Raw genomic sequence first — 26,452 nt, 5'->3', positions numbered from 1 at the left:
ATGGCTGGGTGCAGTGGCTCTGGTAGGGTACAGTGGCTCATGCCTATAATCCCAGCTCTTTGGGAGGCTGAGGCAGGAGGATCATTTGAGGTCAGGAGTTTGAGACCAGACTGGCCAACATGGTGAAACCCCATCTCTACTAAAAATACAAAAATTAGCTGGGCGTGGTGGCATGTGCCTATAATCCCAGCTACTTGGGAGGCTGAGGCAGGAGAATCACTTAAACCTGGGAGGCAGAGGTTGCAGTGAGTCAAGATTGTGCCACTGCACTGCAGCCTGGGTGACAGAGCGAAACTCCTTCTCAGAAAAAAGAAAAAAAGGATTTATTAATAGACACTGAAATTTGAATTTCATTTTTACTTATTATTATTACTTTTGAGACAGGCTCTCATCTCACTCTGTCACCCAGGCTGGAGTGGAATTTCATGGTCGTAGCTCACTGCAGCCTCAAACTCCTGTGCTCAAGCAATCCTTCTGCCTCACCCTCCTGAGTAGCTAGGTCTATAGGCGCGTGCCACTACACCTGGCTAATTATAAAAATACTTTTGTAGAGATGGAGTCTTGGTATGTTGCCCAGATAGGTGTTGAACTCCTGGCTTCAAGTAATCCTCCCACCTCAGCCTCCCACAGTGCTAGGATTACAGGCGTGAGCCACTGTAGCCAGCCTGAAATTTGAATTTCATTAGTTTTTACGTGTCAAAAAATATTCTTCTTCTTTTGATTTTTTTTTTCAACCGTTTAAAATGTAAAAATCAGCTGGGCATGGTGGCTCACACCTGTAGTCCCAGCTACTCTAGAGGCCAAGATGGAAGGATCACTTGAGCCCAGGAGTTTGAGGCTGCCGTGAGCTATGATGGCACCACTGCACTCCAGTCTGGGTGACAGAATGAGATCCTGTCTCAAAAAAAGTAAAGTAAAATAAAATGTAAAAATCGTTCTTACTTGTGAGCCATACAAAACCAGGTGGCAGGGTAGATTTGGCCTACAAGCCATAGTTTGCTGACCCCTGACTTTAAAGATTTTTTTTCCCAGGTCAACTTTAAATGGCATTATTCTGCCAACTGCATTGGTTGGAAATCAGTTGAGCAGTGGGTTGGTCAGCTGCTTTGAGTCTGTTTTTAACCACAGTCTTTTCTAAATATAGATTATTTACATCATCTGTGTAGCCTTGTATTTGACATATTAGTCTCTGATAGGAGGCTGGTCTAGGCAATCTTGAGGATCCCTTTTGCCCTAAGTCTAGTCCAAAGATTTTATAAAAAATAAAGGCCAGGCATGGGGGCTCATGCCTGTAATCCCAGCACTTTGGGAGACCTAGGTGGGAGGATTGCTTGAGTCCAGGAGTTGAAGACCAGTCTGGGCAACATAGCAAGACCCCCATCTCTTCAAAAAAAAAATTTAAAAATTAGCCAAGCATAGTGGCGTGCACCTGTAGTCCCAGCTACTTGGGAGGCTGAGGCAGGAAGATCGCTTGAGCCCTGGAGTTGGAGGCTGCAGTGAGCCATGATTGTACCACTGCACTCCAGCCTGGGTGACAGAGTGAGAACTTGTCTCAAAAAATAAGTAAATAAATAAAAATTTGTTTTGACTCCCTGTCCTCTGCAGCTTCTGTAGCAGTGTGCCTCCCAGAGTTTCTTCCTGTACCTTCACCATTTTCCCCTTCTCCTTCCCAGACTCAAGTCAGGATGTCAAGGTGGTGGTCCTGCAGGCTCTGTCCTTAGCGCTCTTCTCTTCTCCCTCTTTCTATTCTCCCTGGACTTTATTTTTATGATTTTTTATTTTCTTGAGACAGGGTCTCACTCTGTGGCCCCATCCTGGTGCAGTGGTGTGATCTTGGCTCACTGCAATCTCCACCTCCCAGGTTTAAGAGATTCTCCTGCCTCAGCCTCCTGAGTAGCTGGGACTACAGGTGCACGCTATCCTGCCCGGCTAATTTTTATTTTTTTTTAGTACAGCTGGGGTTTTGCCATGTTGGCCAGGCTGGTCTTGAACTCCTGGCCTCATGTGATCCTCCCGCCTCAGCCTCCCAGAGTGCTGGGATTAGAGGCATGAGCCACTACACCCAGCCTCTCCCTGGACTTTAATCAGATCACGTCTTCAACCAGCACCTCTACATTGGCGATGTTGTGTATGTTAAGCCGTTATATTTAGCTCTGACCTTTCTTCTGAGGCTTAAAGCCTTTCCCAGTATCTGGAAGTTAAAGTCTAAACTCCTTAGCCTGGCCCTAGGACCAGCTTAGTCTGAACTCCTGATGTACTGCCAGGCCCCTGGGCCAAGCCACGGGATAGCTTCCAGCAGGTCATCTGCTTCCTCCTCCTTGTCTTTGCTCACACTCCTCCCTCTGCCATCACAAGCCTCTCTCCTTGTCTCTACCTCCCTTCCTCACCTCACAGCACTTGCCAAATCGATGCCCTGCCCTTTGACAACCCACTCAGAGGGCCACTTACCTGTCAGATTCAGCTCAAATACCTGTGCCTCCTTGAAGCCGTCTTTTTTTTCCTTTTAGTTAGAGTCAGGGTCTTGCTCTGTTGCCCATACTGGAGTGCAGTGGCACGATCTCAGCTCACTGCAGCTCCACCTCCTGGGTTCAAGTGATTCTCCTGCCTCAGTGTCCCAAGTAGCTGGGATTACAGGCGTGTACCACCACACCCAGCTAATTTTTTGTATTATTATTTTTAGTAGAGACTTGATCTCTCTGTGTTGCCCACACTGGTCTCGAACTCCTGGCCTCAAGCAATCCTCCTCCTGCCTTAGCCTCCCAAAGTGCTGGGATTACAGGGATGAGCCACTGTGTCCAGTCTGAAGCCCTATTTCATCGATAAGGCAAAACATTTTTCCTATATGCCCATAGAGCCTTATGCACACCTCTGCTTTAATGCTTGCTTCCTTGCTACAATTAGGTAAAAAAAAAATATATATATATATATGTGTGTGTGTGTGTGTGTATATATATATATATATATATATATATATATATATATAACTAAAAGAAAAGAAAGAAGGCTTCAAGGAGGCACAGGTATTTGAGCTACACAGGAGGCTGAGGCACAAGAATCACTTGAACCCGAGAGGTGGAGGTTACAGTAAGCCAAGATCGTACCACTGCCCTCCAGCCTGGACAACAGAGTAAGACTCCACCAAAAAAAAAAAAAGAAGAGAGAAGAAATTGGTGTAGTGTGGGAAGTAAACAAAAAGGAAAAACAAATGAATCCGTGAGTACACTCTTATGTGGCCTGCACTGACTTCGACACAAATTAGATTGGCTTAGTAGGCAAGGTGGGATCTTTTCAGAATTGTATTTGATGTCTTTAAATACATTTATCTTTTTTTCTTGTAGAAGGAAAATTCTTCCAACAATGGTCTCCCACTCAGAGCTAAGGAAGCTGTTCTACTCAGCAGATGCTGTATGTTTTGATGTTGACAGCACGGTCATTAGAGAAGAAGGAATCGATGAGCTAGCCAAAATCTGTGGCGTTGAGGACGCGGTGTCAGAAATGTAGGGATAGCATTTATCCACTTTATGAAATGATAAAGACTTTCTAAAGAGTGACTGTTTTGGATGAAGTGCTAGACCCTGGCTATGGCACATGAGCACTAGGCTTTTTCTTTCATCCCTTAGAGTTTAATTTGACATATTCATTCGTTTATATAAATATTTATAGCAAACAAACATGGATAAGACATGTTCTTAGCTTGATCAGGGGAATGACGACCATCACTAACCAAAGAAGGTGGCCTGGGGAGCAGGACCCAGGTGTCCAGTGGCTTTGTGTCATGGTTTAAAGTGTGGCCTTAGTGGTTCCCTGTAAAGGATCAGAGTCTCTTAGTGGATCCTGGAGCAGAGTCCCTCCCTCCCTCCCTCCTGCCCTCCCGCCCTGCAGCTGGGCATCTCCCTCTGCAGTCCCAGTCCCCCAGTCATGCACTATGTCATTTTTTTTTTTTTTCCCGAGATGGAGTCTCATTTTGTCGCCCAGGCTGGAGTACAGTGACACAATCTCGGCTCACTGCAACCTTTGCCTCCCGGGTTCCAGCAATTTTCCTGCCTCAGCCTCCCAAGTAGCTGGGATTACAGACGCGCACCCCCAGGCCCGTCGAATTTTTGCATTTTTTTAGTAGAGATGGGGTTTTGCCATGTTGGCCAGGCTGGTCTCAAGCTCCTGGCTTCAGATGATCTGCCCACCTCAGCTTCCCAAAGTGTTTGGAATTATAGGCATGAGTCACTGCACACTGGCCTTTTAATGTTATTTTCTTTTTCTTTTCTTTTTTTTCTGAGACAGTTTCACTCTCGTTGCCCCGGCTGGAGTGCAGTGGCGTGATCTCGGCTCACCGCAACCTCCACCTCCGGGTTCAAGCAATTCTCCTGCCTCTGCCTCCTGAGTAGCTGGGATTAAAGGCGTGTGCCACCATGCCCGGCTACTTTTGTATTTTTAGTAGACACGGTGTCTCTCCATGTTGGTCTGGCTAGTCTTGAACTTCCAACCTCAGGTGATCCGCCCGCCTCAGCCTCCCCAAGTGCTGGGATTACAGGCGTGAGCCACTGCGCCCGGCCTGTTAATGTTATATTCAAGCAGTCCTTCGAAAATTTATTCCAAGGCCTTGCTCTCATAGCAGCAAAGCCTGTCTGTTGTACAGTGGGACTCTTAGTAGCATCTTCCTGTTGGTGGATGTTGTGCAGGCCTGGGGCAGTAAGGTATGTTAACCTCGAGGATAGCGGACCTGGCTGGCCTGACTGTTGGGTCTCCCTCCTAGGACACGGCGAGCCATGGGCGGGGCAGTGCCTTTCAAATCTGCTCTCACAGAGCGCTTAGCCCTCATCCAGCCCTCCAGGGAGCAGGTGCAGAGACTCATAGCAGAGCACCCCCCACACCTGACCCCCGGCATAAGGTAAGAGGAGCCCCTGCTCCAGGTGTATTTCAGCACCAGTGTTGGGGGGCACATTCTCCTGAGAGCATCTAACTATTGCTTTAGAGTGACCTCTGGGTGATTTATTTATTTTCATTTTTATTTTTTAATTTTATTATTATTTTTAAAATTTTTATTTATTTTTTCAAGATGAAGTCTCACTCTGTCACTCAGGCTGGAGTGCAGTGGTGCAATCTCAGCTCACTGCAACTTCTGCCTCCCAGGTTCATGCAATTCTCCTGCCTCAGCCTCCTGAGTAGCTGGGATTATAGGTCCCCACCACCACACCTGGGTAATTTTTGTATTTTTAGTAGAGATGGGTTTCGCCATGTTGGCCATGCTGGTCTTGAACTCTTGACCTCAAGTGATCCGCCTGCCTGGGCCTCCCAAAGTGCTGGGATTATAGCTGTGAGCCACTGCACCTGGCCTATTATTATTTTTTTTAGAGTCAGCGTCTCATTCTGTTGCCCATGTTGGAGTACAGTCATGGCTCACTGCAGCGTTGAACTCCTGGGGTCAAGTGGCCCTTCCACCTTAGCCTCCTTAGTAGTGGGGACTATAGGTACATGCCACCATGCCCAGCTAATTAAAAAAAAAATTTTTTTTTGAGAGACAGGGTCTTGCTTTGTCACCCAGGCTGGAGTGCAGTGGCATGAATACAGCTCACTGTAGCATCAACCTTCTGGGCTCAAGGGATCCTCCTGCTTCAGCTTCCTAAGTAGCTGGGACTACAGATGTAGACCACCATGCCTAATTATTTTTTTTAAATTTTCTGTAGACACAAGGTCTCACTATGTTGACCAGGCTGGTCTTGAACTTGTGGGCTCAAATGATCAATTTTCCCACCTCAGCCTCCCAAAATGTTGGAATTATAGGTTTGAACCACTATACCCAGCCTTTAAAATATTTTTTGTAGAGATGGGGTCTTGCTATGTTGCCCAGGCTGTTCTCAAGCTCCTAGCCTCAAGTGATTTTCTACCTCGGCCTCCCAAATTGCTGGATTTAAAGGCGTAGCCTGTGTGGTTCTTTTGGTACTTACACATGGTCTTGTCTGGCTGGTTGTGTGGTCCTGTCTGTTTCTGCCTTTCCTCTTTCTCCACAGAAAACCTAAGTTTTCCTTGTTTGTCCTCATCTTGTGTTTTTCTGGGTCCATGGACAGAGTAGAGTTCTGGAATGGTTTCCTGAAGTAGCCAAACTCTACCCATTGATTTCTAAGTGCATTTAGAAAAACATATATAAGGCCGGGCGTGGTGGCGCATGCATGTAATCCCAGCATTTTGGGAGGCTGAGGCGGGCAGATCACCTGAGGTCAGGAGTTCAAGACCAGCCTGGCCAACATGGTGAATCCCCGTCTCTACTAAAAATGCAAAAAAAGTTGGTCACGCGTGGTGGCTCGCACTTCAGCACTTGGGGAGGCCGAGGCGGGCGGACCACAAGGTCAAGAGATGGAGACCATCCTGGCCAACATGGTGAAACCCTGTGTCTATTTAAAATACAAAAAATAGCTGGACATGGTGGCTGCGTCTGTTGTCCCAGCTACTTGGGAGGCTGACGCAAGAGAATCGCTTGAATCTGGTAGGCGGAGGTTGCAGTGAGCCGAGATCGCGCCACTGTACTCCAGCCTGGTGACAGAGCGAGACTCCATCTCAAAAAATTAAATAAAATAGGCCGGGCGCGGTGGCTCAAGCCTGTAATCCCAGCACTTTGGGAGGCCGAGACGGGCGGATCACGAGGTCAGGAGATCGAGACCATCCTGGCTAACACGGTGAAACCCCGTCTCTACTAAAAAATACAAAAAACTAGCCGGGCGAGGTGGCGGGCGCCTGTAGTCCCAGCTACTCGGGAGGCTGAGGCAGGAGAATGGCGGGAACCCGGGAGGCGGAGCTTGCAGTGAGCTGAGATCCGGCCACAGCACTCCAGCCTGGGCGACAGAGCAAGACTCCGTCTCAAAAAAAAAAAATAAATAAATAAAATAAAATAAAATAAAATAAAATAAAGTAGCTGGGTGTGGTGGCGGGTGCCTGTAATCCCAGTTACCCTTGAGGCTGAGGGAGGATAATTGCTGGAACCCTGGAGGCAGAGGATGCTGTAAGCCGAGATCACACCACTGCACTGCAGCCTGGGCAACAGAGCGAGACTCCATCTCAAAAAGAAAAAAAAAAGAAAAAGAAAAACATATATAAAACATTAACTCCCCAGGCAATATACCTTGTCAAATATACCTCGGGCAAATGCATTCAGGAGAAGAAAATATATCTTAGTTCCCTCTTCATGTTTCCTTTTTTTTTTTTTCTTTTTGTATTACTCAGTGTTTGGTATTTTGTATATTATTTTTGCAGGGAGCTGGTAAGTCGCCTACAGGAGCGAAATGTTCAGGTTTTCCTAATATCTGGTGGCTTTAGGAGTATTGTAGAGCATGTTGCTTCAAAGCTCAATATCCCAGGAACCAATGTATTTGCCAATAGGCTGAAATTCTACTTTAACGGTAAGACGTTAATGGTAACATATTCCCTTTCTTAGCAGTTCTATTATTCAGTATTCTGGGTAATGTCTGTTGGAATGAAACTTAAACAGTCACATCAGAGTTAAATATTGAGATGAATGGTCCTCTTAATTGATGTCTTTTGCCCTTTGGTACCCTTTGCTCAGCAAAATAGACTTAGGTCATCACCTGTCCTAGCTTTATTATCTATAACATCACCTGTCTGTACATAAATGTCTGCATTTCATGAAACATTAATTCCTACATAGCCCCTATGACTGACTTTGCTGTATGTTATATTTCAACTTTATGGGAGCTTCTATGCATTTGAAGCAATTTAGACTCAAGAAGGAGACTTGGCTGGGCATGGTGGCTCACGCCTGTAATCCCAGCACTTTGGGAGCCTGAGGCGGGAGGATCACTTGAGGTCAGGAGTTCAAGACCAGCCTGGCCAACCCAGTGAAACCCCAAGTCTGCTAAAAAAAAAAAATACAAAAATTAGCTGGGCGTGGTGGCACATGTCTGTAGTCCCAGCTACTTAGGAAGCTGAGGCAGGAGAATCACATGAAGCTGCGTGAGCTGAGATCATGCCACTTCACTCCAGCCTGGGTGACAGAGTGAGACTCTGTCTTAAAAGCAAGAAAAAAAAAAAAGACAACAAGACAGAGACTTTAAAAGGGAGACTTTTGTTAACGGATTACTGAACTACAGCCCTTGGGGAAGCCTCCTGTCCCCTCTCTGGTCCATAGCGTTGCCACAGTTGTTATATTATCTCAGATCTCCAGTTATGTCAAGGGGTGACTGATAGTGATTTTTTTTTTTTTTTTTTGAGACAGAGTCTCACTCTGTTGCTCCAGCTGGAGTACAGTGGCTCGATCTCGGCTCACTGCGACCTCTGCCACCTGGGTTCAAGCGATTCTCCTGCCTCGGCCTCCTGAGTAGCTGGGATTACAGGTGCCCACCACCACGCCTGGCTAATTTTTGTATTTTTTTTAGTAGAGTTGGGGTTTCACCATGTTTGTCAGGCTGGTCTCAAACTCCTGGCCTCAGATGATCCACCTGCCTCGGCCTCCCAAAGTATTGGGATTACAGGCATGAGCCACCGCATGTTAATAGAACATTCTTGAGTGGTCTAGAGATAGAGATCATTGAAAAAAGAAGTCAAGAATGAGTGTGGTAATTACTGTAACAACAGAAATAATTGATCAAAAATAAGCTGGAATTTCCTCTTGGGTGACATAATATATTAACATTTTAAATTTAATATATTAAGACTGGGTGCGGAGGTTCATGCCTGTAATCCCAGAACTTTGGGAGGCCGAGGCAGGCTGATCATCTGTGGTCAGGAGTTCGAGACCAGCCTGGCCAACATGGCAAAACCCCATCTCTACTAAAAACACAAAACTTAGCCAGCATGGTGGCATGCGCCTGTAATCCCAGCTACTTGGGAGGCTGAGACACGAGAATGGTTTGAACCTGGGAGGCGGATATTGCAGTAAGCGGAGATCATGCCATTGCACTCCAGCCTGGGCAACAGAGTGAGACTCTGTCTCAAAAATAAATAAATTATTAATTAATTTGATATATTACTATTGTATGGTGTTCTGCTACCTCAACAAAGTTTGAGAATTACTGGAAGCTTGAAGGATACAACAAATTCACCCCTAGGTATTTATGACCTAATAGAGGTCATCTCTACAATTGATATTTGTAATTTAAAAGCAAAGGTTGGCTGGGTGTGGTGGCTCACACCTGTAATCCCAGCACTTTGGGAGGCCGAGGCAGGAGAATCACATGAGCCTAGGAGTTCCAGACCAACCTGGGCAACATGCGAAGACCCCATTTCTATAATCATAATCATAATCATAAAAGGAGAAAAAGTAAAGCTTGTTTATTCCCAGGAACAGGTGTGGAGCTCCAGGCTGTGCGACTTTACCCAGGGCCATTTTTAGCCTTCTCAGTGACATTTAAGTGAAGATATCATCTATGCAGAAAGCTGTCACTGGTAAGATACTTCTGTGGGTCTTTAACCTTGTTTTTATTGCTCTTTTAAGGTGAATATGCAGGTTTTGATGAGACACAGCCAACAGCTGAATCTGGTGGAAAAGGAAAAGTGATTAAACTTTTAAAGGAAAAATTTCATTTTAAGAAAATAATCATGATTGGAGATGGTGCCACAGACATGGAAGCCTGTCCTCCTGCTGTATGTATTAAGGATGCTAATATTTTTGCAGGTTGTACTTTTGTTTTTTTAATATATTTATTTATTATTTCTTTATTTTTTTTTGAGACGGAGTTTCGCCCTTGTTGCCCAGGTTGGAGTGCAGTGGCATGATCTCAGCTCACTGCAATATCTGCCTCCCAGTTCAAACCATTCTGGTATCTCAGCCTCCCAAGTAGCTGGGATTACAGGCACACGCCACCATGCTGGCTAAGTTTTGTATTTTTAGTAGAGACGGGGTTTCGTCACATTGGCCAGGCTGGTCTTGAGCTCCTGACCTCAGGTGATCTGCCTGCCTTGGCCTCCCAAAGTGCTGGGATTACAGGCATGAGCCACCACGCTCGGCCGTACTTTTGTTTTCACAGCTGATTTATCCTATAATCCCAACATTTTGGGAGGTCAAGGCAGGCAGATCACTTGAGCACAGGAGTTTGAGACCAGCCTGGGCAACATAGTGAGACCTCATCTCTACAAAATAAATAAATAAAATAAAATAAAAACAGCTGATTTAGAACTATGTAAGATTTAAAACAGGAGTTAAACAAAAACAACTCTGATTACAAGATAAAAATGAAATAATAAAAAATTCAATCTTGTTTTGTCAACTTTATGCAAACCCAAGAAAAGTTATGAATAAGGAACTAAAAACCTTTTAAAACTTTTAACAATGCCTTATCCCTGTAGTATGGGCACCATCTTTTAGCCTAGGTGTGTGCTCAATAGGTTGGTTTCATTTCCCCAAATAATACCATCAACAACTCATAACCGAGATTTTAACATCATTTGATACTTTATATACTAGTTCCTCATACATTACCTCATTTAATCCTCATAGCAGCCCTGTGAAGTCAAATATTATGTTTTGTTCTGTTTTGTTTTTCTTAGACAGAGTCTCACTCTGTCACCCAGGCTGGAGTGCAGTGGTGTACTCTCAGCTCACTGCAATCTCCGCCCTCTGGGTTCAACGGATTCTCCCACCTTAGCCCCCCAAGTAGCTGGTACCATAGACGCATTCTGCCACACCCAGCTAAGATTTTGTGTTTTTGGCAGAGGCAGAGTTTCACCATATTGCCCAGGCTGATCTCGAACTCCTGAGCTCAAGCAATCTCCCCTGCCTTGGCCTCCCAAAGTGCTGGTATCACAGGTGTGAACCACCATGCCTGGCCAAATATTGTGTTCTTCTTACTGATAGGGGAACTGAGGCTTGCAGAGATTATATGATTTACCTGTAACATATCAGAGCATTTTCTTTTTATTTACTTATTTATTATTTTTTGGACACAGGGTCTTGCTATGTTGCCCAGGCTGAAGTGCAGTGGTGCAATCATAGCTTATCACAGCCCTGAACTACTGGGCTCAAAGGATCCTCCCACCTCAGCCTCCTGGGTAGCTGGGATTACAGGTGTGCGCCACTGCATCCCACGCCACCACGGCATTTTATTCCTCTGAACTAACTTCATTTTCTGAGACTAGCAGAGGTTTTGTTTATTTTTTGGGGTCTTGCTCTGTCACCCAGGCCAGAGTACAGTGGCGCAATCTTAGCTCATTGCAGCCTCAACCTCCCAGACTGAAGCAATCTTCCCATCTCAGCCTCCTGAGTAGCTGGGACTGCAGGCGCATGCCACCACACCTATTTAATTTTGTTTATGTTTTGTAGAGATGAGGTCTCACACTATGTTGCCCAGGCTAATCTTGAATCCTGGCTTAAGCGATCTTCCTGCCTTGGCCTGCCAGAGTGCTGGGATTATAGGTGTGAGCCAACATGCCCGGCCAGGGATTTTATTTCTAAGCATTTTAAAATCAATGCGCGCATGTGCACTCTCTCTCTCTCTCTCTCCCCCCCTATATATATAAAAAATCAAATACTATATTTAGCAAGTGTCGTAAATATCAAATGGGTCCATTTCACGTAGGGCTTTGCCTTTGTCATGTCATTCTAATGTAAGAAAAACTACACCGGCCGGGCGCGGTGGCTCAAGCCTGTAATCCCAGCACTTTGGGAGGCCGAGACGGGTGGATCACGAGGTCAGGAGATTGAGACCATCCTGGCTAACCTGGTGAAACCCTGTCTCTACTAAAAAATGCAAAAAACTAGCCGGGCGGGGTGGTGGGCGCCTGTAGTCCCAGCTACTCGGGAGGCTGAGGCCAGAGAATGGCGTGAACCCGGGAGGCGGAGCTTGCAGTGAGCTGAGATTCGGCCACTGCACTCCAGCCTGGGCGACAGAGCGAGACTCTGTCTCAAAAAAAAAAAAAAAAAAAAGAAAAAAGAAAAACTACACCAAAATATAGTGTGGCCAGGCACGGTGGCTCACGCCTGTAATCCCAGCACTCTGGAAGGCTGAGGCAGGCAGATCACCTGAGGCCAGGAGTTTGAGACCGGCCTGGGCAACATGGTGAAACCCCATCTCTACAAAAAATACAAAAAAATTAGCTGGGAGTGGTGATGGTGCCTATCATTGCAGTTACTCAGGAGGCTGAAGCATGAGAATCACTTGAACCCAGGAGGTGGAGGTTGCAGTGAGCCAAGATTGCGTGACTGTGCTCCAGCCTGGACGACAGAGTGAGACTCCATCTTAAAAAAATACATATATAGTGCTGAAGTTTTTACTCCTAGTTTCCTGAGATCTAAAAATAGGGATTGTCTAAAAAAAAAAAAATTCATACTCTTTGTGAATGATGAATGAAAAAGGGTTCAAAGGAACCTTTTTGGCCAGGCACGAAGGTGACTCATGCCTGTAATCCCAGCACTTTGGGAGGCAGAGATGGGCGGATCACCTAAGGTCAAGAGTTTGAGACCAGCCTGGCCAGCATGGCAAAACCCTATCTCTACTAAAAATACAAAAATTAGCCAGGCATGTTGGTGGGCGCCTGTAATCCCAGCACTCGTGAGGCTGAGGCAGGAGAATCTCTTGAAGCCGGGAGGCAGGAGATTGCAGTCAGCCGAGATCGCGCCACTGTATTCCAGCCTGGGCATGACAGAGCAAGACTCCATCTCAAAAAAAATAAAAATAAAAAGTTCCAGCCAGGCTGGTCTCAAACTCCCAACCTCAGGTGATCTGCCCACCTTGGCCTCCCAAAGTGCTGGGATTACAGGCATGAGCCACACCACACATAGCCTTTGAATCCTTTTTTTTTTTTTTGACAGAGTCTCGCTCTCTCACCCAGGCTGGAGTGAAATGGCGTGATCTTGGCTCACTGCAACCTCCGCTTCCTGGGTTCAAGCAATTCTCCTGCCTCAGCCTCCCAAGTAGCTGTGATTACAGACGCCCACCACCACGCCCAGCTAATTTTTTTGTATTTTTAGTAGAGACAGGGTTTCACCATGTTGGCCAGGCTGGTGTCGAACTCCTGACCTCAGGTGATCCACCCATCTCAGCCTCCCAAAGTGCTGGGATTACAGGCGTGAGCCACCACACCCAACCACCTTCGAGTATTTTTATTGTTAGCTTAGATAATTTATAACCAATGTTGGAGTTGTCTAAGTAATGAACATTGGGCTACTAGTTTAATGAGGAATACATAAAAGTAAAATGAAGAGATTTCTCAGGGAGCTCCCAATCTCGTTTTCAAGAAACGACAAAATCAGCCAGAAGTGGTGGCTCACGCCTGTGATCCCAGCACTTTGGGAGGATTGCTTAAGCACAGAGGTTCAAAACCAGCTGAGCGACATGGCAAAACTCCGTCTCTAAAAAATTACTCAGGGATTGTGATGTGCACCTGTCATCCCAGCTACTCAGGAAGCTGAAGCAGGAGGATCAATTGAGCTCAGAAGTTCAAGGGTGCAGTGAGCCATGACTGTGCCACTGCACTCCAGCCTGGGTGACAGGGTAAGACCCTGTCTCAAAAAACAAAAAAAGAACGACAAAATTGGATGGGTGCAGTGGAACATAACTGTAATCCCAGCACTTCGGAAGCTGAAGCAGGAGGAGTTTGAGAGCAGTCTGGCAACAGAGAACGACCCTACAAAAAAATTTAAAAAGTAGCCCAGCAAGTTGGTGCACACCTGGAGTCTCAGCTACTCAGGAGGCTGAGGCATGAGAATCACCTGAACCCAGGAGGCAGAGGTTGCGGTGAGCCGAGATTGTGCCACTGCACTCCAGCCTGGGCGACAGAGCAAGACTGCAATAAATAAATAAATAAAAATAAGAATAATTTCTCTCTCTTTTCTTCCTTCTTAGGATGCTTTCATTGGATTTGGAGGAAATGTGATCAGGCAACAAGTCAAGGATAACGCCAAATGGTATATCACTGATTTTGTGGAGCTGGTGGGAGAGCTGGAGGAATAACATCCACTGTCACACAGCTCCGAACACCTTCGGATGGATTTTTACAAGTGATACAGGTTGATACTGTTTGCTTACAATTGCCTATTACCACTTGCTATAGAGAGTTGGCACAGATGATCAGTACTTTAAACTACAGTTAGGACTCCTAGAAGATCGCTTTTTTTTTTTTTTTAAACTGTAGTTCCAGTATTATATGATGACTATTGATTTCCTGTAGAGTTTTGTAATCTGAATTCTTTCTGTATATTCCTAGCTATATTTCATACAAAGTGTTTTAAGGGTGGAGAGTCAAAGAAACACCTTTACTCTTAGAAAGATGGATTCGGCAGCTTTCGGTGAATATTGGTTTCTCTTTGGTATATCAATAAAAGTTTATCCATGTGTCAGAATGGATTTGTGGAATTTGCAGTTCTGCCTCTTGGATATTGGAATACCCAATATTTCAGGTACTGTGTTGAAGCATAAACAGCCCCAGGCAAGAAACAGGCTTAAGACTCTGCTTAGTGCTAGGCACAGTGTCCTCACCCCATGAGCCCACTCCCACTTCCTGAAGCCCTGGGGCCTCGAAAGTCCTTTTTTTACTTCTTGGGATTTGTCATATATGAAATGTTACAAAGGGGTTTTTTTTTCCCTCCAATATAACAATAGAGTCTTAAACAAAAGTACTGATTAAAAATGGATATTTGGGCTAGGCGCGGTGGCTCACGCCTGTAATCCCAGCACTTTGGGAGGCCGAGGTGGGCAGATCATGAGGTCAGGAGATGGAGACCATCCTGAATAACACAGTGAAACCCCGTCTCTACTAAAAATAAATACAAAAAATAAGCCGGGCACGGTGGCGGGCGCCTGTAGTCCCAGCTACTCGGGAGGCTGAGGCAGGAGAATGGCGTGAACCTGGGAGGCGGAGCTTGCAGTGAGCTGAGACCGCGCCACTGCACTCCAGCCTGGGTGACAGAGCGAGACTCTGTCCAAAAAAAAAAAAAAAAAAGATATTTGGGCTCACGCCTGTAATCTCAGCACTCTGGGAGGACAAGGTAAGAGGATCACTTGAGGACAGGAGTTCAAGACCAGCCTGGGCAACACAGCAAGACCCTGTCTCTACAAAAAATAAAAACATTAGCTGGGTGTGGTGACACGCACCTGTAGTCCCAGCTACTTGGTGGGCTGAGATGGGAGGATTCCTTGAACTCAGGAGTTCGAGGCTGCAGTGAGCTGTGACTGCGCCATTGCACTCCAGCCTGGGTGACAGTGAGACCCCGTCTCTTAAAAAAAAAAAAGGATATTCAAAAATCACATAAAGTAAAAGAAATAAAAACAAGTTTTACCAATCACAAAGGTCAGCATTTTCCCCTAAATGAATTAAATATTAATAACTTCTATCAGCCTATATAAACTATTTCTTTTTTATAGATGACTTGGAAATACTTGAAAGCCAGGTTTACGTTTGTTTTGAGCAGAGCCAAGCAAGGGAAATTTCAGAACATGCTTTGAATGTGTGAGAGTCTGTACCCTCCCTGGAGGAAAAATGGGGGGAGGGGAAAGCCACGGGGTTAGGAAGTGGATACTGTTGGATAATTCAGTAGAAAAAGCCATAAGGTTTTAATATTGAGAATTAGTGGAAAAATTTATCATTCAACCAAATTTGGCCAAATAAATAATTATTCAGCCACATAAGCAAATCAGATGAATCAAATTTCCTTCCAAATCAGTTTCTGAAGGAGAGACATGAAATAGGTTTGGCAACATTTAAATGAGATTCCAAACAATGAGGCCGTTCTTCCCAACTGTGAATGCCTCCTGGCCGCTCTCCTAGAAACTGTTTTGCGGTGTTTGCACTTTTCAGCAGTGCCAAGCCCTGGGCAGGACCAGGCATGCCAGGACCTTGAAAAGTGCTGCAAATGGCGTCAGCCTCTGCACCGCCCGGTGCACATGGCAGGGACAGGCCACTGGTGGGCGGGTGGGAGGACCGAGCCCCCACTGGTTTTCACCGTCTGACCGTCACAGCTGCTACTGCCCCATGGGTTCTTCTTGCCGGCGGCCCAGATACAGCCCATTTCTCAAGACTGGGGAATTGCAATAGAGACAGAGATTAATTCATGCAGAACCAGCCAAACAGGAGGGCGGAGCTTTATTCTTACATCAATCTCCCCAAAAATTCAGAGGTTAGACTTTTTCAAGGATGCTTCGGCAGGCCAGGGGATTCGCTTCTGGCTGGGGCCGTGGGGTAGGGTGGGGTGAGGTGGTGGGGTGGCGGGGGTGGGGGCAGGAGGTCATCGGGTCCAGGTGGTGCCATTGATGGTCAGAAATGCAAAAACCTGGGCCAGGCACGGTGGCTCACGCCTGTCATTCCAGCACTTTGGGAGGCCGAGGCAGGCAGATCACTTGAGATCAGGAGTTGAAGACCAGCCTGACCAACACGGTGAAACCCCGTCTCTACTAAAAATACAAAAATTAGCAGGGCGTGGTGGAAGACACCTGTAATCCCAGGTACTTGGGTGGCTGAGGCAGGGGAATCACTTGAATCCAGGAGGCAGAGGCTGTAGTGAGTGGAGAGATCACACCACGGCACTCCAGCCTGGGCGACAGAGTGAAACTCTGTCTCAAAAAAAAAAGAAATGCGAAAACCTGAAAAGACATCTCAAAAGGCCAATCTTAGGTTCTACAGTCATGATGTAACCTGCAGGAGTAACGGGCAGTTGCAAATCTTGTGCCTGCCCTCTGGAATAATAACTGGAAACGATGTTTATGTGTACACCTTGGCAGAATTTAGGCTTCTCGCATCCACCTAGCCTGGTGGTCTCTCACTAGCTTTATGAAGGCGGTTGAGTTTTGGGGAAGGGCTACTATCTTTTTTTTTTTTTGAGACGAGTCTCACTCTGCCACCCAGGCTGGAGTGCAGTGGCGCAATCTTGCCTCATCGCAACCTCCGCCTTCTGGGTTCAAGTGATTCTCCTGCCTCAGCCTCCTGAGTAGCTGGGATTACAGGTATGTGCCACCATGCCCGGCTAATTTTTTTCTGTGTTTTCAGTAGAGACGGGGTTTCACCATGTTGGTCAAGCTGGTCTCAAACTCCTGACCTCGTGATCCTCCCGCCTCGGCCTCCCAAAGTGCTGGGATTACAAGTGTGAGACGCCGCACCCCACCAAGCTACTGTCATTTAAGCTATAAACTAAACGTCTCCCAGGTTAGCTTGGTCCAAGCCCAGCTATATGATTAAGGGCAGTTTGAAGGCTAAAGGCAAGATGGGGGTTGGTTAAATTTACATCTCACTTTGTTAGAGTTTTTGCAGACGTGGTTTCATTTGTATGTGTGTGTCTGTTTTTTGTTTGTTTGTTTGTTTGTTTTTGAGACAGAGTCTTGCTCTGTCATCCAGGCTGAAGTGCAGTGGCACAATCTCGGCTCACTGAAACCTCCGCCTCCTGGGTTCTCATTTTTCTTTTCTGGTCCATCTTTCACAAGCATGCAAAGGTGGTTTCAGAGCACATCCACAGGGCTGTGGGCTGAACATAAGGTGGACATGAATTTGGGTCAGAGGGATCTGATCCCCTGATAAATACTGATGGCTGCATGGAACCCATCATAGCAGGGGCTGGTCCCACAGGCTGCCCAGCTCTCAGCAAACCACCCAAAAGCTGCTGTCTCAGACAATCCCTGCTTTGTTGTGTTGGAGGAGTGAGTTTGAAATTATGCAAGAACTGCACTAACCCCTTTCATACTTTTTGAATTCTGGACTCACTGGAAACAGCTACGGAACAGCTCTCCCATGAGTCACGCCCATGCCTACACTAGGATGGACTCAGGCATGGCTGATTGTCCGTGTGATGCCATTGTTCATTCCGATTATGAACACTGCCTGTGTAAACAGAAAGAGCTAAGAATTGGGATCATGAAGCCAAGAGCAGAAATTTGTCAGGGTATTAAGGTGAAACAATAAAAGGCTTTTAAAGCTTTTATATACTTAAAAAAAAAAATGACTTTATGCCCCCGCCCACTCCATTCTCTCCTGGTTTAACTGCTGCTTATTTTTTATTTTTATTTTTTTGTTGAGACAGGGTCTTGCTCTGTCGCCCAGGCAGGAGTGCAGTGGTAAGATCATAGCTCACTGCAGCCTGGAACTCCTGATCTCACGCGGACCTTCTTCTTTGACCTCCTGAGTAACTGGGACCACAGGTGCACACCACCACACCTGGCTAATATTTAAATTTTTTGTGGAGATGGGGGTCTTGCTATGTTGTCCAGGCTGGTCTTGAACCCCTGGCCTCAAACGATCCTCTGTTCTCAGCCTCCAAAAGTGTTGGGATTGTAAGTGTGAGCCACTGCGCCCAGACCTAACTGCTGGTTTAATGATTCTTCCATTTCTCTCTCTTCTACTGGAGACAAGTGTGTCTCCACGGCACCTAGGGAGGCCCACTGGGGCTGCTGCTCCCAAGGGCAAGGCCAGGAGAGAGCTGCAGATTCCAGAGATTGGCCTCAGGAAGCAGTAACACAAACCTGATGGCTTTTGACCCTACGAGCCTCAGAACCTTTATGAGCAGCTTCAGAAAACCTAACCATGAGTCACAGTGCTTATTTTCACGTTTTGCAAGGTGTTTTCATGTCTCCTCATGTGACTCTCACAGTCCTAAGGTCAGCAGTATAGAAACTGCTGTCCTCTTTATTTTATTTATTTTTTTTGAGACGGAGTCTCGCTCTGTCACTCGGGCTGGAGTGCAGTGGTATGATCTGGGCTCACTGCAACCTCTGCCTCCCAGGTTCAAGTGATTCTCTTGCCTCAGCCTCCCGAATAGCTGGGATTACAGGCACCAGCCACCATGCCTGGCTAAGTTTTGTATTTTTTACAGAGACTGGGTTTCACTATGTTGCCCAGGCTGGTCTCAAACTCCTGGCCTCAAGTGATCCACCCTCCTCGGCCTCCCAAAGTGCTGGGATTACAGATGTGAGCCACCACACCTGGCCCTGCTGTCCTCTTTAACAGCTGGGAAATACCCTCAGCAGAGTTAATGACAGCTGTGAGATCACATTCAGAGCTGGAACCTGAGGCAATGATTTCCACACCATTCTTTATCTTGTAAGTATTATTAGAGAGTTAACAATTTAGCAGGCCAGGATTATCCACCCCAAGTGAATACTTAACACTGTGGTCACAAGTGCTGACATATGAATACAATGGAGAAATTTTACTCCCTGAGATGGATAGCCTGTTTTGCAAAAACTTCAAGTGGTTTTCATCTATTTTTTAATTTTTTTGTAGAGATGGGGGGTCTCATTAGGTTGGGCTCAGGAACTCAAGATCAGCCTTACAATGTAGCAAGACTCATCTCTACAAAAAATACAAAAATTAGATGTTGTGGCTCATGCCTGCTGTCTGAGCTACTCAGGAGGCTGAGGCAGGAGGATGGCTTGAGCCCAGGAGGATGAGGCTGCTGTAATTACACCACTACACTCCAGCCTGGGTGTCAGAGTGAGACCCTGTCTCCAAACAAAAACAAAAACAAAACCCCAAAACTGAGAGTCTCTATACTTTTTCTTCTCCTTCCTTCTCTCTCCCTCTCTCCTTTACTTCTTCCCTTTCTTTTTGTTGATTCATCTTATTATTGAACATCTATGATGTCCCAGAAAGAAACTGAAAGTATAAATTTAATAAGAAATACATTTATAGAGCAGGGCACGTTGGCTCATGCCTATAACCCCTGCACTTTGGGAGGCCGAGGTGGGCGGATCACGAAGTCAGGAGTTCGAGACCAGCCTGGCCAATATAGTGAAACCCCATTTCTACTAAAAATACAAAAATTAACCAGACATGGTGGCGCATTCCTGTAGTCCCAGCTACTCGGGAGGCTGAGGCAGAAAAATTGCTTGAACCTGAGAGGAGGAGGTTGCAGTGAGCCGAGATCATGCCACTGCACTCCAGCCTGGGCAACAGAGTGAGACTTCACCTCGAAAAGAAAAAGAAAAAGACATTTGTAGGCCAGGCATGGTGGGCTCATGTCTATAATCCCAGCTCTTTGGGAGGCCAAGGCAGGCAGATCACATGAGGCCTGGAGTTCAAGACCAGCCTGGCCAACATGATGAAACCCAGACTCTACTAAAAAATGCAAAAATTAGCTGTGCTTGGTGGCGCACGCCTGTAATCCCAGCTACTCGGGAGGTTGAGGCAGGAGAATTGCTTGAGCCCGGGAGGTGGAGCTTGCAGTGAGCCGAGATCCTGCCACTGTACTCTTGGGTGACAGAGTGAGACCCTGTCTCAAAAAAATAAAAAATAAAAATAAAAATAAAATTTTTAGTGAATTATTATTATTATTATTATTTGAGATGAAGTCTTGCTCTGTCGCCCAGGCTGGAGTGCAGTGGTGTGATCTCGGCTCACTGCAAGCTCTGCCTCCCGGGTTCAAGCAATTCTTCTGCCTCAGCCTCCTGAGTAGCTGGAGTCACAGGCGTGCACCACCATGCCCGGCTAATTTTTGTATTTTTAGTAGAGACGGGGTTTCACTATATTGGCCAGGCTGGCCTCGAACTCATGACCTCAGGTGATCTGCCTGCCTCAGCCTCCCAAAGTGCTGAGATTACAGGCGTGAGCCACAGCACCCAGCCAACTCGGTCACTCTTGACACTGTTTCCAGTTCTACTCCCTGACCCCCCAGTTCCTCAGTGTGGTGGATCCAGAAGTCTGCCTTACACAACTGCCCCCTGGTGGCCACCTTCCCATGGGACAGTTCCATGCAGTCTGTTCAGGTGGCCCCACTGACCCTCACACCCCACACAGACTAGGCAGATACGCTGCAGTGACCACCATTCAGTCACTGCAAGACCTCCTGGAACTTGTGACTGCTTGCTTTATTTTTTGAGACAGGGTCTGTCTATGTTGCCCAGGCTGGGGTGCAGTGGTGCAATCTCAGCGTACTGCAGCCTTGATCTCCCAGGCTCAAGCGATCCTCCTACCTCAGCCTCCCAAGTAGCTGGGACTACAGATGCCCACCACCACGCCCAGCTAATTTTGTATTTTTAGTGGAGTCAGGGGTTTCACCATGCTGGCCAGGCTGGTTTCAAACTCCTGACCTCAGGTGATTCATCTGCCTCAGCCTCCCAAAGTGCTGGGATTGCCGGCATGAGCCATCTCACCCGGCCACCTGCTTGCTTTAAACCCACCAATTAAAATCTCCACGGGGAAACCTGTTTGGGTGACGCCCAGGACCCCACTAAAGGCACTGGCCCCCAAGTCTCTTTCTGACCTCCTGTGTATGACCTCCAGGAGTACTGTGTATCCCTAGGAACTTTAAGTGATAAACTGGTTTTTTGTTTTATTGTTTGTTTTTTGACAGGCTCTGGCTTCGTCACCCAGGCTGGAGTACAGTGACACGAACACAGCCCACTGCAGCCTTGACGTCCCAGGCTCAAGTGATCCTCTTGCCTCAGCCTGTCAGGTAGCTGGGACCACAGACACAGACCATCGTACCTGGCTAATTTTTAAATTTGTTGTAGACACAGGGTCTATAGAAATTGCCCAGGCTGGTCTCCAACTCCTGTACTCAAGTGATTCTCCTGCCTCGGCCTCCCAAAATGCTGGGACAGGCATCAGCCACCGTGCTTGGCCAAGTGATAAACTCTTTATTTCCATCTTGGGCCTCTCCTAATCATTGGAGGGGTGCTGTCCATCTTAAAGGCCCTAAATTAAAGCAATGGGTGGCCAAGCGCAGTGGCTAATGCCTGTAATCTCAACACTTTGGGAGGCCCAGGCAGGAGGCCTGCTTGAGCCCAGGAGTTTGAGACCAGCTTGGGGAACGTAAGGAAACCCTGTATCTACAGAAAATTAAAACTTAGCCAGGCATGGTGCATGCACTGTAGTCTCAGCTACTCAAGAGGCTGAGATGGGAGGGTCACCTGAGCCTAGGAGGTCGAGGCTGCAGTGAGCTGTCAAGCCATTGCACTCCAGCCTGAGTGACAAAGCAAGACTGTCTCTAAAACAAAACAAAACCACTACTTGATATCAGTGGAAGCTTGTCAGGTAAATATCCAAAGAAAGAGAATATCTATCTATCTATCTATCTATCTATCTATCTATCTATCTATCTATCTATCTATCTCTATCTATCTATCTATCTATCTATCTATCTATCTATCTATCTATCTATCTATCTATCTATCTATCTATCTATCTATCTATCTAATCTATCTATCTATCTAGTTTTAGTCACCTAGAAATACAAGCCATTCTAAGAATGTTACTCATAGAACACTAAAAGGGCAGGAAAGTAACTGATTATCTTGCGGTATGGGCTGTCCCAGAGGGAAGCTACTGCCTCTGAGACACTGAGTTAAAAATCTTCCTCCTCTTTTTTTTTGAGATGGAATCGCACTCTGTCCCCCAGGCTGGAGTGCAGTGGCGCAATATCTGCAACCTCTGCCTCCCCGGTTCAAGTGATTATCCTGCCTCAGCCTCCCAAGTGGCTGGGATTACAGGTGTGTACCACCACACCCGGCTCATTTTTGAATTTTTAGTAGAGACAGGGTTTTGCTTTGTTGGCCTGGCTGGTCTCGACTTCCTGACACTCATGACACTCCGCTTGCTTGAGTGTCTGCCGAGTTCCCTGGTGGTTTCTTAGTCTCTTTTGCAGGTTCCTCCTCACCTTGATCCTCTCATCTGACTATAGTCACTCGCTTGGTGAGCTTGTCTTTTTTTTTTTTTTGAGACAGGGTCTCGCTCTGTCACTCAGGCTGGAGTGCAGTGGTGCGATCTCAGCTCACTGCAACCTCCACCTCCTGGGTTCAAGCGATTCTCCTGCCTCAGCCTCCCAAGTAGCTGGGATTACAGGTGCCCACCCCCATGCCCAGCTAATTTCTGTATTTTTAGTAGAGATGGGGTTTCACCATGTTGGCCAGGCTCATCTCGAACTCCTGACCTCAGGTGATCCTCCCGCCTCGGCTTCCCAAAGTGCTGGAATTACAGGCGTGAGCCACCACATCTGGCTGCCTCACTTCAACTTATGTGGACAATTTGCAAATGTGCATCTCCAGGCCAGAAGGCTCTCTTAAATTCCAGACTCATAACCAAGACCTACTTGACATCTCCCCCTGGATCTGTGCAGAGATATCTCCAACTCAGCATGAGTAGAATAGAATATCTGATCTTCATTCCCCCAAATCTGTTCCACCTTCCCCAGCCTTCCAAGTGCTCGGGCCAAAAACTAAAATCACTTTTTTCTTTCACTCACACTCCACAATCACTTGTTCAGGAATTCACGTTGGCTCTACAATCAAAATATATTTAGAATCTGGCCATTCTGCCTACTTACTATTTTTTGAGACGGAGTTTCACTCTTGTTGCCCAGGCTGGAGTGCAATGGTGCGATCTTGGCTCACTGCAAACTCTGCCTCCCGGGTTCAGGTGATTATTTTGCCTCAGCCTCCCAAGTAGCTGGGATTACAGGCATGCACCACCACGCCCGGCTAATTTTGTATTTTTAGTGGAGATGGGGTTTCTGCATGTTGGTCAGACTGGTCTTGAACTGACCTCAGGTGATCTGCCTTGCCTTGGCCTCCCAAAGTGCTGGGATTACAGGCCACCATGCCTGGCCCATTTTGCTTACTTTTACTGCTACTCCTTATCAAAGTTACTACTGAAAATATAGGGCTGGGCACGGTGGCTCACGCCTGTAATTTCAGCACTTTGGGAGGCCAAGGCGGGAGGATCATGAGGTCAGGAGATCGAGACCATCCTGGCTAACAGGGTAAAACCTTGTCTCTACTAAAAACATCAAAAAATTAGCCAGGTGTGGTGGCACGTGCCTGTAGTCCCAGCTACTAGGAGGCTGAGGCAGGAGAATCGCTTGAACCCAGGAGGCAGAGGTTGCAGTGAGCTGAGATTGTGCCACTGCACTCCAGCCTGGGTGACAGAGCAAGACTCTATCTCAAAAAAAAAAAGGAAAATAGAAGTCAGATCATGCCTTTCCTCTGCTTGAAAGCCTCCAGCGGATCTCATCTCCCATCTCCCTTATAATAAAAGCCAAGGTCTTTTTATTATTTTTTGTTTGCAGATGGAGTCTCACTCTGTCGCCCAGGCTGGAGTGCAGTGGCACGTTCTTGGCTCACTGCAATCTCTGCCTCCCAGGTTCAGCAATTCTCCTACCTCAGCCTCCCAAGTAGCTGTGATTATAGGCATGTGCCACCACATCCAGCTAATTTTTGTGTTTTTAGTAGAGACGGGGTTTTCCACGTTGGCTAGGCTGGTCTCAAACACCTGGCCTCAAGTCATCTGCCTGCTTTGGCCTCCCAAAGTGCTGGGATTACAGGCGTGAGTCACTGCACCCAGCCTTATTATTTTTTTGATTCAGGGTCTAGCTCTCTTGCCCAGGCTGCAGTGCAGTGGTGTGATCACAGCTCATTACAGCCTCAACCTCCTGGGCTCAAGCAATCCTCCTGCCTCAGCCTCCTGAGTAGCTGGGACTACAGGCACATGCTACCATGCCCAGCTAATTTTTCAATTTTTTGTAGAGATGAGGTTTCATTCATGTTGCCCAGGCTGGTCTCAAACTCCTGCGCTCAAGGGATCCTTGGGCCTCGGCCTCCCAAAGTGTTGGAATTACCAGTGTGAGCCATTGGGCCTAGCCACTAGGGTCTTTCTAATGGCCTCCAACACTCAAGGGATCCAGCCCTGTGAGCTCTGAGCTCATGTCCCACCACGCTCTCCCTCATGTCTGCTTCCACCACTGGCTTCTGCTGCCCTCGGCACATACCAGACATGACCTTGCCCAGGGCCTCATACTTTGTTCCTTTGGAAGGATTTTCCCCAGAAGCCAGCTGACTTCCTTTAATCCTTTGTGACAAGCTATTTTGCAAGAGTGACAGAGTCATTCACAGCACGTCTGTCATTCTCAGAACAAATTAAAAAAAACAAAAATCCAAACATGATATGTGAAAATTAAGAGGATTTTATTGACTTTTCTATGTTCTTGGAGAAAATCATTGACATGTAAAAGTCTGACATTGGGTATGAGATTGACTCACACTTCACACAGGCATCCTTGATTGTGGGGCAGACATGATTGTTCATTTCAACAGGACTTTCACATGGTAACAGTCACGAAATTGGCACACCATATTAAACAATGAAATCAAACAGCTAGACAAAAAGGATGCAGCTTTATGCCAATTTAAATCTCAACATGCACCACCCCTCATCCATGATCTCAGAATAATCTGCTGTGAGCTTATTAAAATATTAGCCAGAGAGTGTCTGAGGTCACAAATGATCGTTTACAAAATAAAACCTCTTTTCCTAGTGCTACTTGTTTTGTTATAGAAAAATATCACAAATAAAAATTAGTGCTATTCAAGGTGTTCATTTCAAAATCACATATGATACACAAGTTTCAAGCCATTGTTTTTGTGTCTCACACTGACACATCACGATACATGATAGGAAACTGATTTACTGATTAAATGTACCTTGCCCAGCTTGGAAAACCCATTGTCTACTATGTGGACTGCTTACAAATGAGAGTGAGTTAAAACATTTTCAGTTATTGGGCACACTCGTAATTTGTTCCTCCTCAGAAACTACTCAGAAAAACTGCTTGAGAAACATGACAAAATTTGTATTTCTTCCTGATACAAGAAATTTGTCTAAAAATCTGTAATTATAAAACAGATTTGTTTTTTGTTTTTTAGTAAAGAAATGGCTAATTGTTTTTGTGGTTGGAATCTTATTTTCAAGATGATTCAGAATTCAATGTGAACCCCTCCTGGAGGGTGGGGAGAAGTGGCTAAGTATTATAAGGTACACTGGACAACACGGGGGTGTTTCAAAGAGGACAACAGGGCACTGTCACAATCAGTCCAACTGTAATTCTTTCCTTTCTTGTGACTACGTAAATTTTAAAGAAAAGAGGTTTCTCACAAGCTATATACAGCAGCTTAAACCTCAGTGTTTCTTTTTCACGTGATATACAATTAAAATTAATTTATGACAAATACTTGTCACAGAAATGTATGTAGGCACATAGAAACTCTACAGCTTTACTGGAGGGGCGAGGTCTTCAGTGGGATCATGATTCTGGATTCCATTTCCTGAATAAGTGGAACTGAAAATAGGATCAGGGTTACTGCACTTGTTCTTTTCTAAACACATTATGGTAAATGACACTAACAGACAGATTGTGCTGCTTGAAAACAAGAGAATGTCATAATATACAGGATTAACCTCAAGGGCAGAAATATAGAAGTGGGCCCTGTATCAGCTGGCATCCTACAAGATGCTATTAAAATTACAACACATCCGGGCAACAGAGTGAGACTCCGTCTCAAAAAAATAAATTAAAAAAAAAAAAAATTACAACACATCAGCTGGGTGCGATGGCTCACACCTGTAATCCCAGCACTTTGGGAGGCCAAGGCAGGTGGACCACAAGGTCAGGAAATCCAGACCATCCTGGCCAACAGGGTGAAACCCCGTCTCTACTAAAAATACAAAACTTAGCTGGGTGTGGTGGCGCCTGCCTGTAATCCCAGCTATTCAGGAGGCTGAGGCAGGAGAAATCGCTTGAACCCAGGAGGCAGAGGTTGCA

The 26,452-nt window shown here is 46.2% G+C and overlaps 2 protein-coding genes across 7 annotated transcripts in view; one reads left to right on the top strand and one right to left on the bottom strand.

Moving 5' to 3' along the window:
- The window catches only part of PSPH (phosphoserine phosphatase), a 45,145-nt gene extending 30,864 nt beyond the window's left edge, over positions 1 to 14,281 (top strand). For all 5 annotated transcript variants that reach the window (XM_025378376.1, XM_025378374.1, XM_025378377.1 and 2 more), the window contains 5 exons: positions 3,339 to 3,497; positions 4,751 to 4,885; positions 7,243 to 7,388; positions 9,440 to 9,588; positions 13,785 to 14,281. In XM_025378376.1, the coding sequence (XP_025234161.1) occupies positions 3,358 to 3,497; positions 4,751 to 4,885; positions 7,243 to 7,388; positions 9,440 to 9,588; positions 13,785 to 13,892 (678 nt within the window). In that variant the 5' untranslated portion in view covers positions 3,339 to 3,357 and the 3' untranslated portion in view covers positions 13,893 to 14,281. The remainder of the gene's footprint in view (positions 1 to 3,338; positions 3,498 to 4,750; positions 4,886 to 7,242; positions 7,389 to 9,439; positions 9,589 to 13,784) is intronic.
- Positions 14,282 to 24,798: 10,517 nt separating this feature from the next.
- The window catches only part of NIPSNAP2 (nipsnap homolog 2), a 38,043-nt gene continuing 36,389 nt past the window's right edge, over positions 24,799 to 26,452 (bottom strand). For both annotated transcript variants that reach the window (XM_025378371.1, XM_025378372.1), the window contains one exon: positions 24,799 to 25,969. In XM_025378371.1, the coding sequence (XP_025234156.1) occupies positions 25,905 to 25,969 (65 nt within the window). In that variant the 3' untranslated portion in view covers positions 24,799 to 25,904. The remainder of the gene's footprint in view (positions 25,970 to 26,452) is intronic.

The sequence above is a fragment of the Theropithecus gelada genome, chromosome 3 (genome assembly GCF_003255815.1).
Source record: "Theropithecus gelada isolate Dixy chromosome 3, Tgel_1.0, whole genome shotgun sequence".
NCBI classification, from domain to species: domain Eukaryota; kingdom Metazoa; phylum Chordata; class Mammalia; order Primates; family Cercopithecidae; genus Theropithecus; species Theropithecus gelada.
The sequence above is the reverse complement of the archived record's forward strand: the minus strand, read 5'-3'. Positions and strand labels throughout refer to the sequence as shown.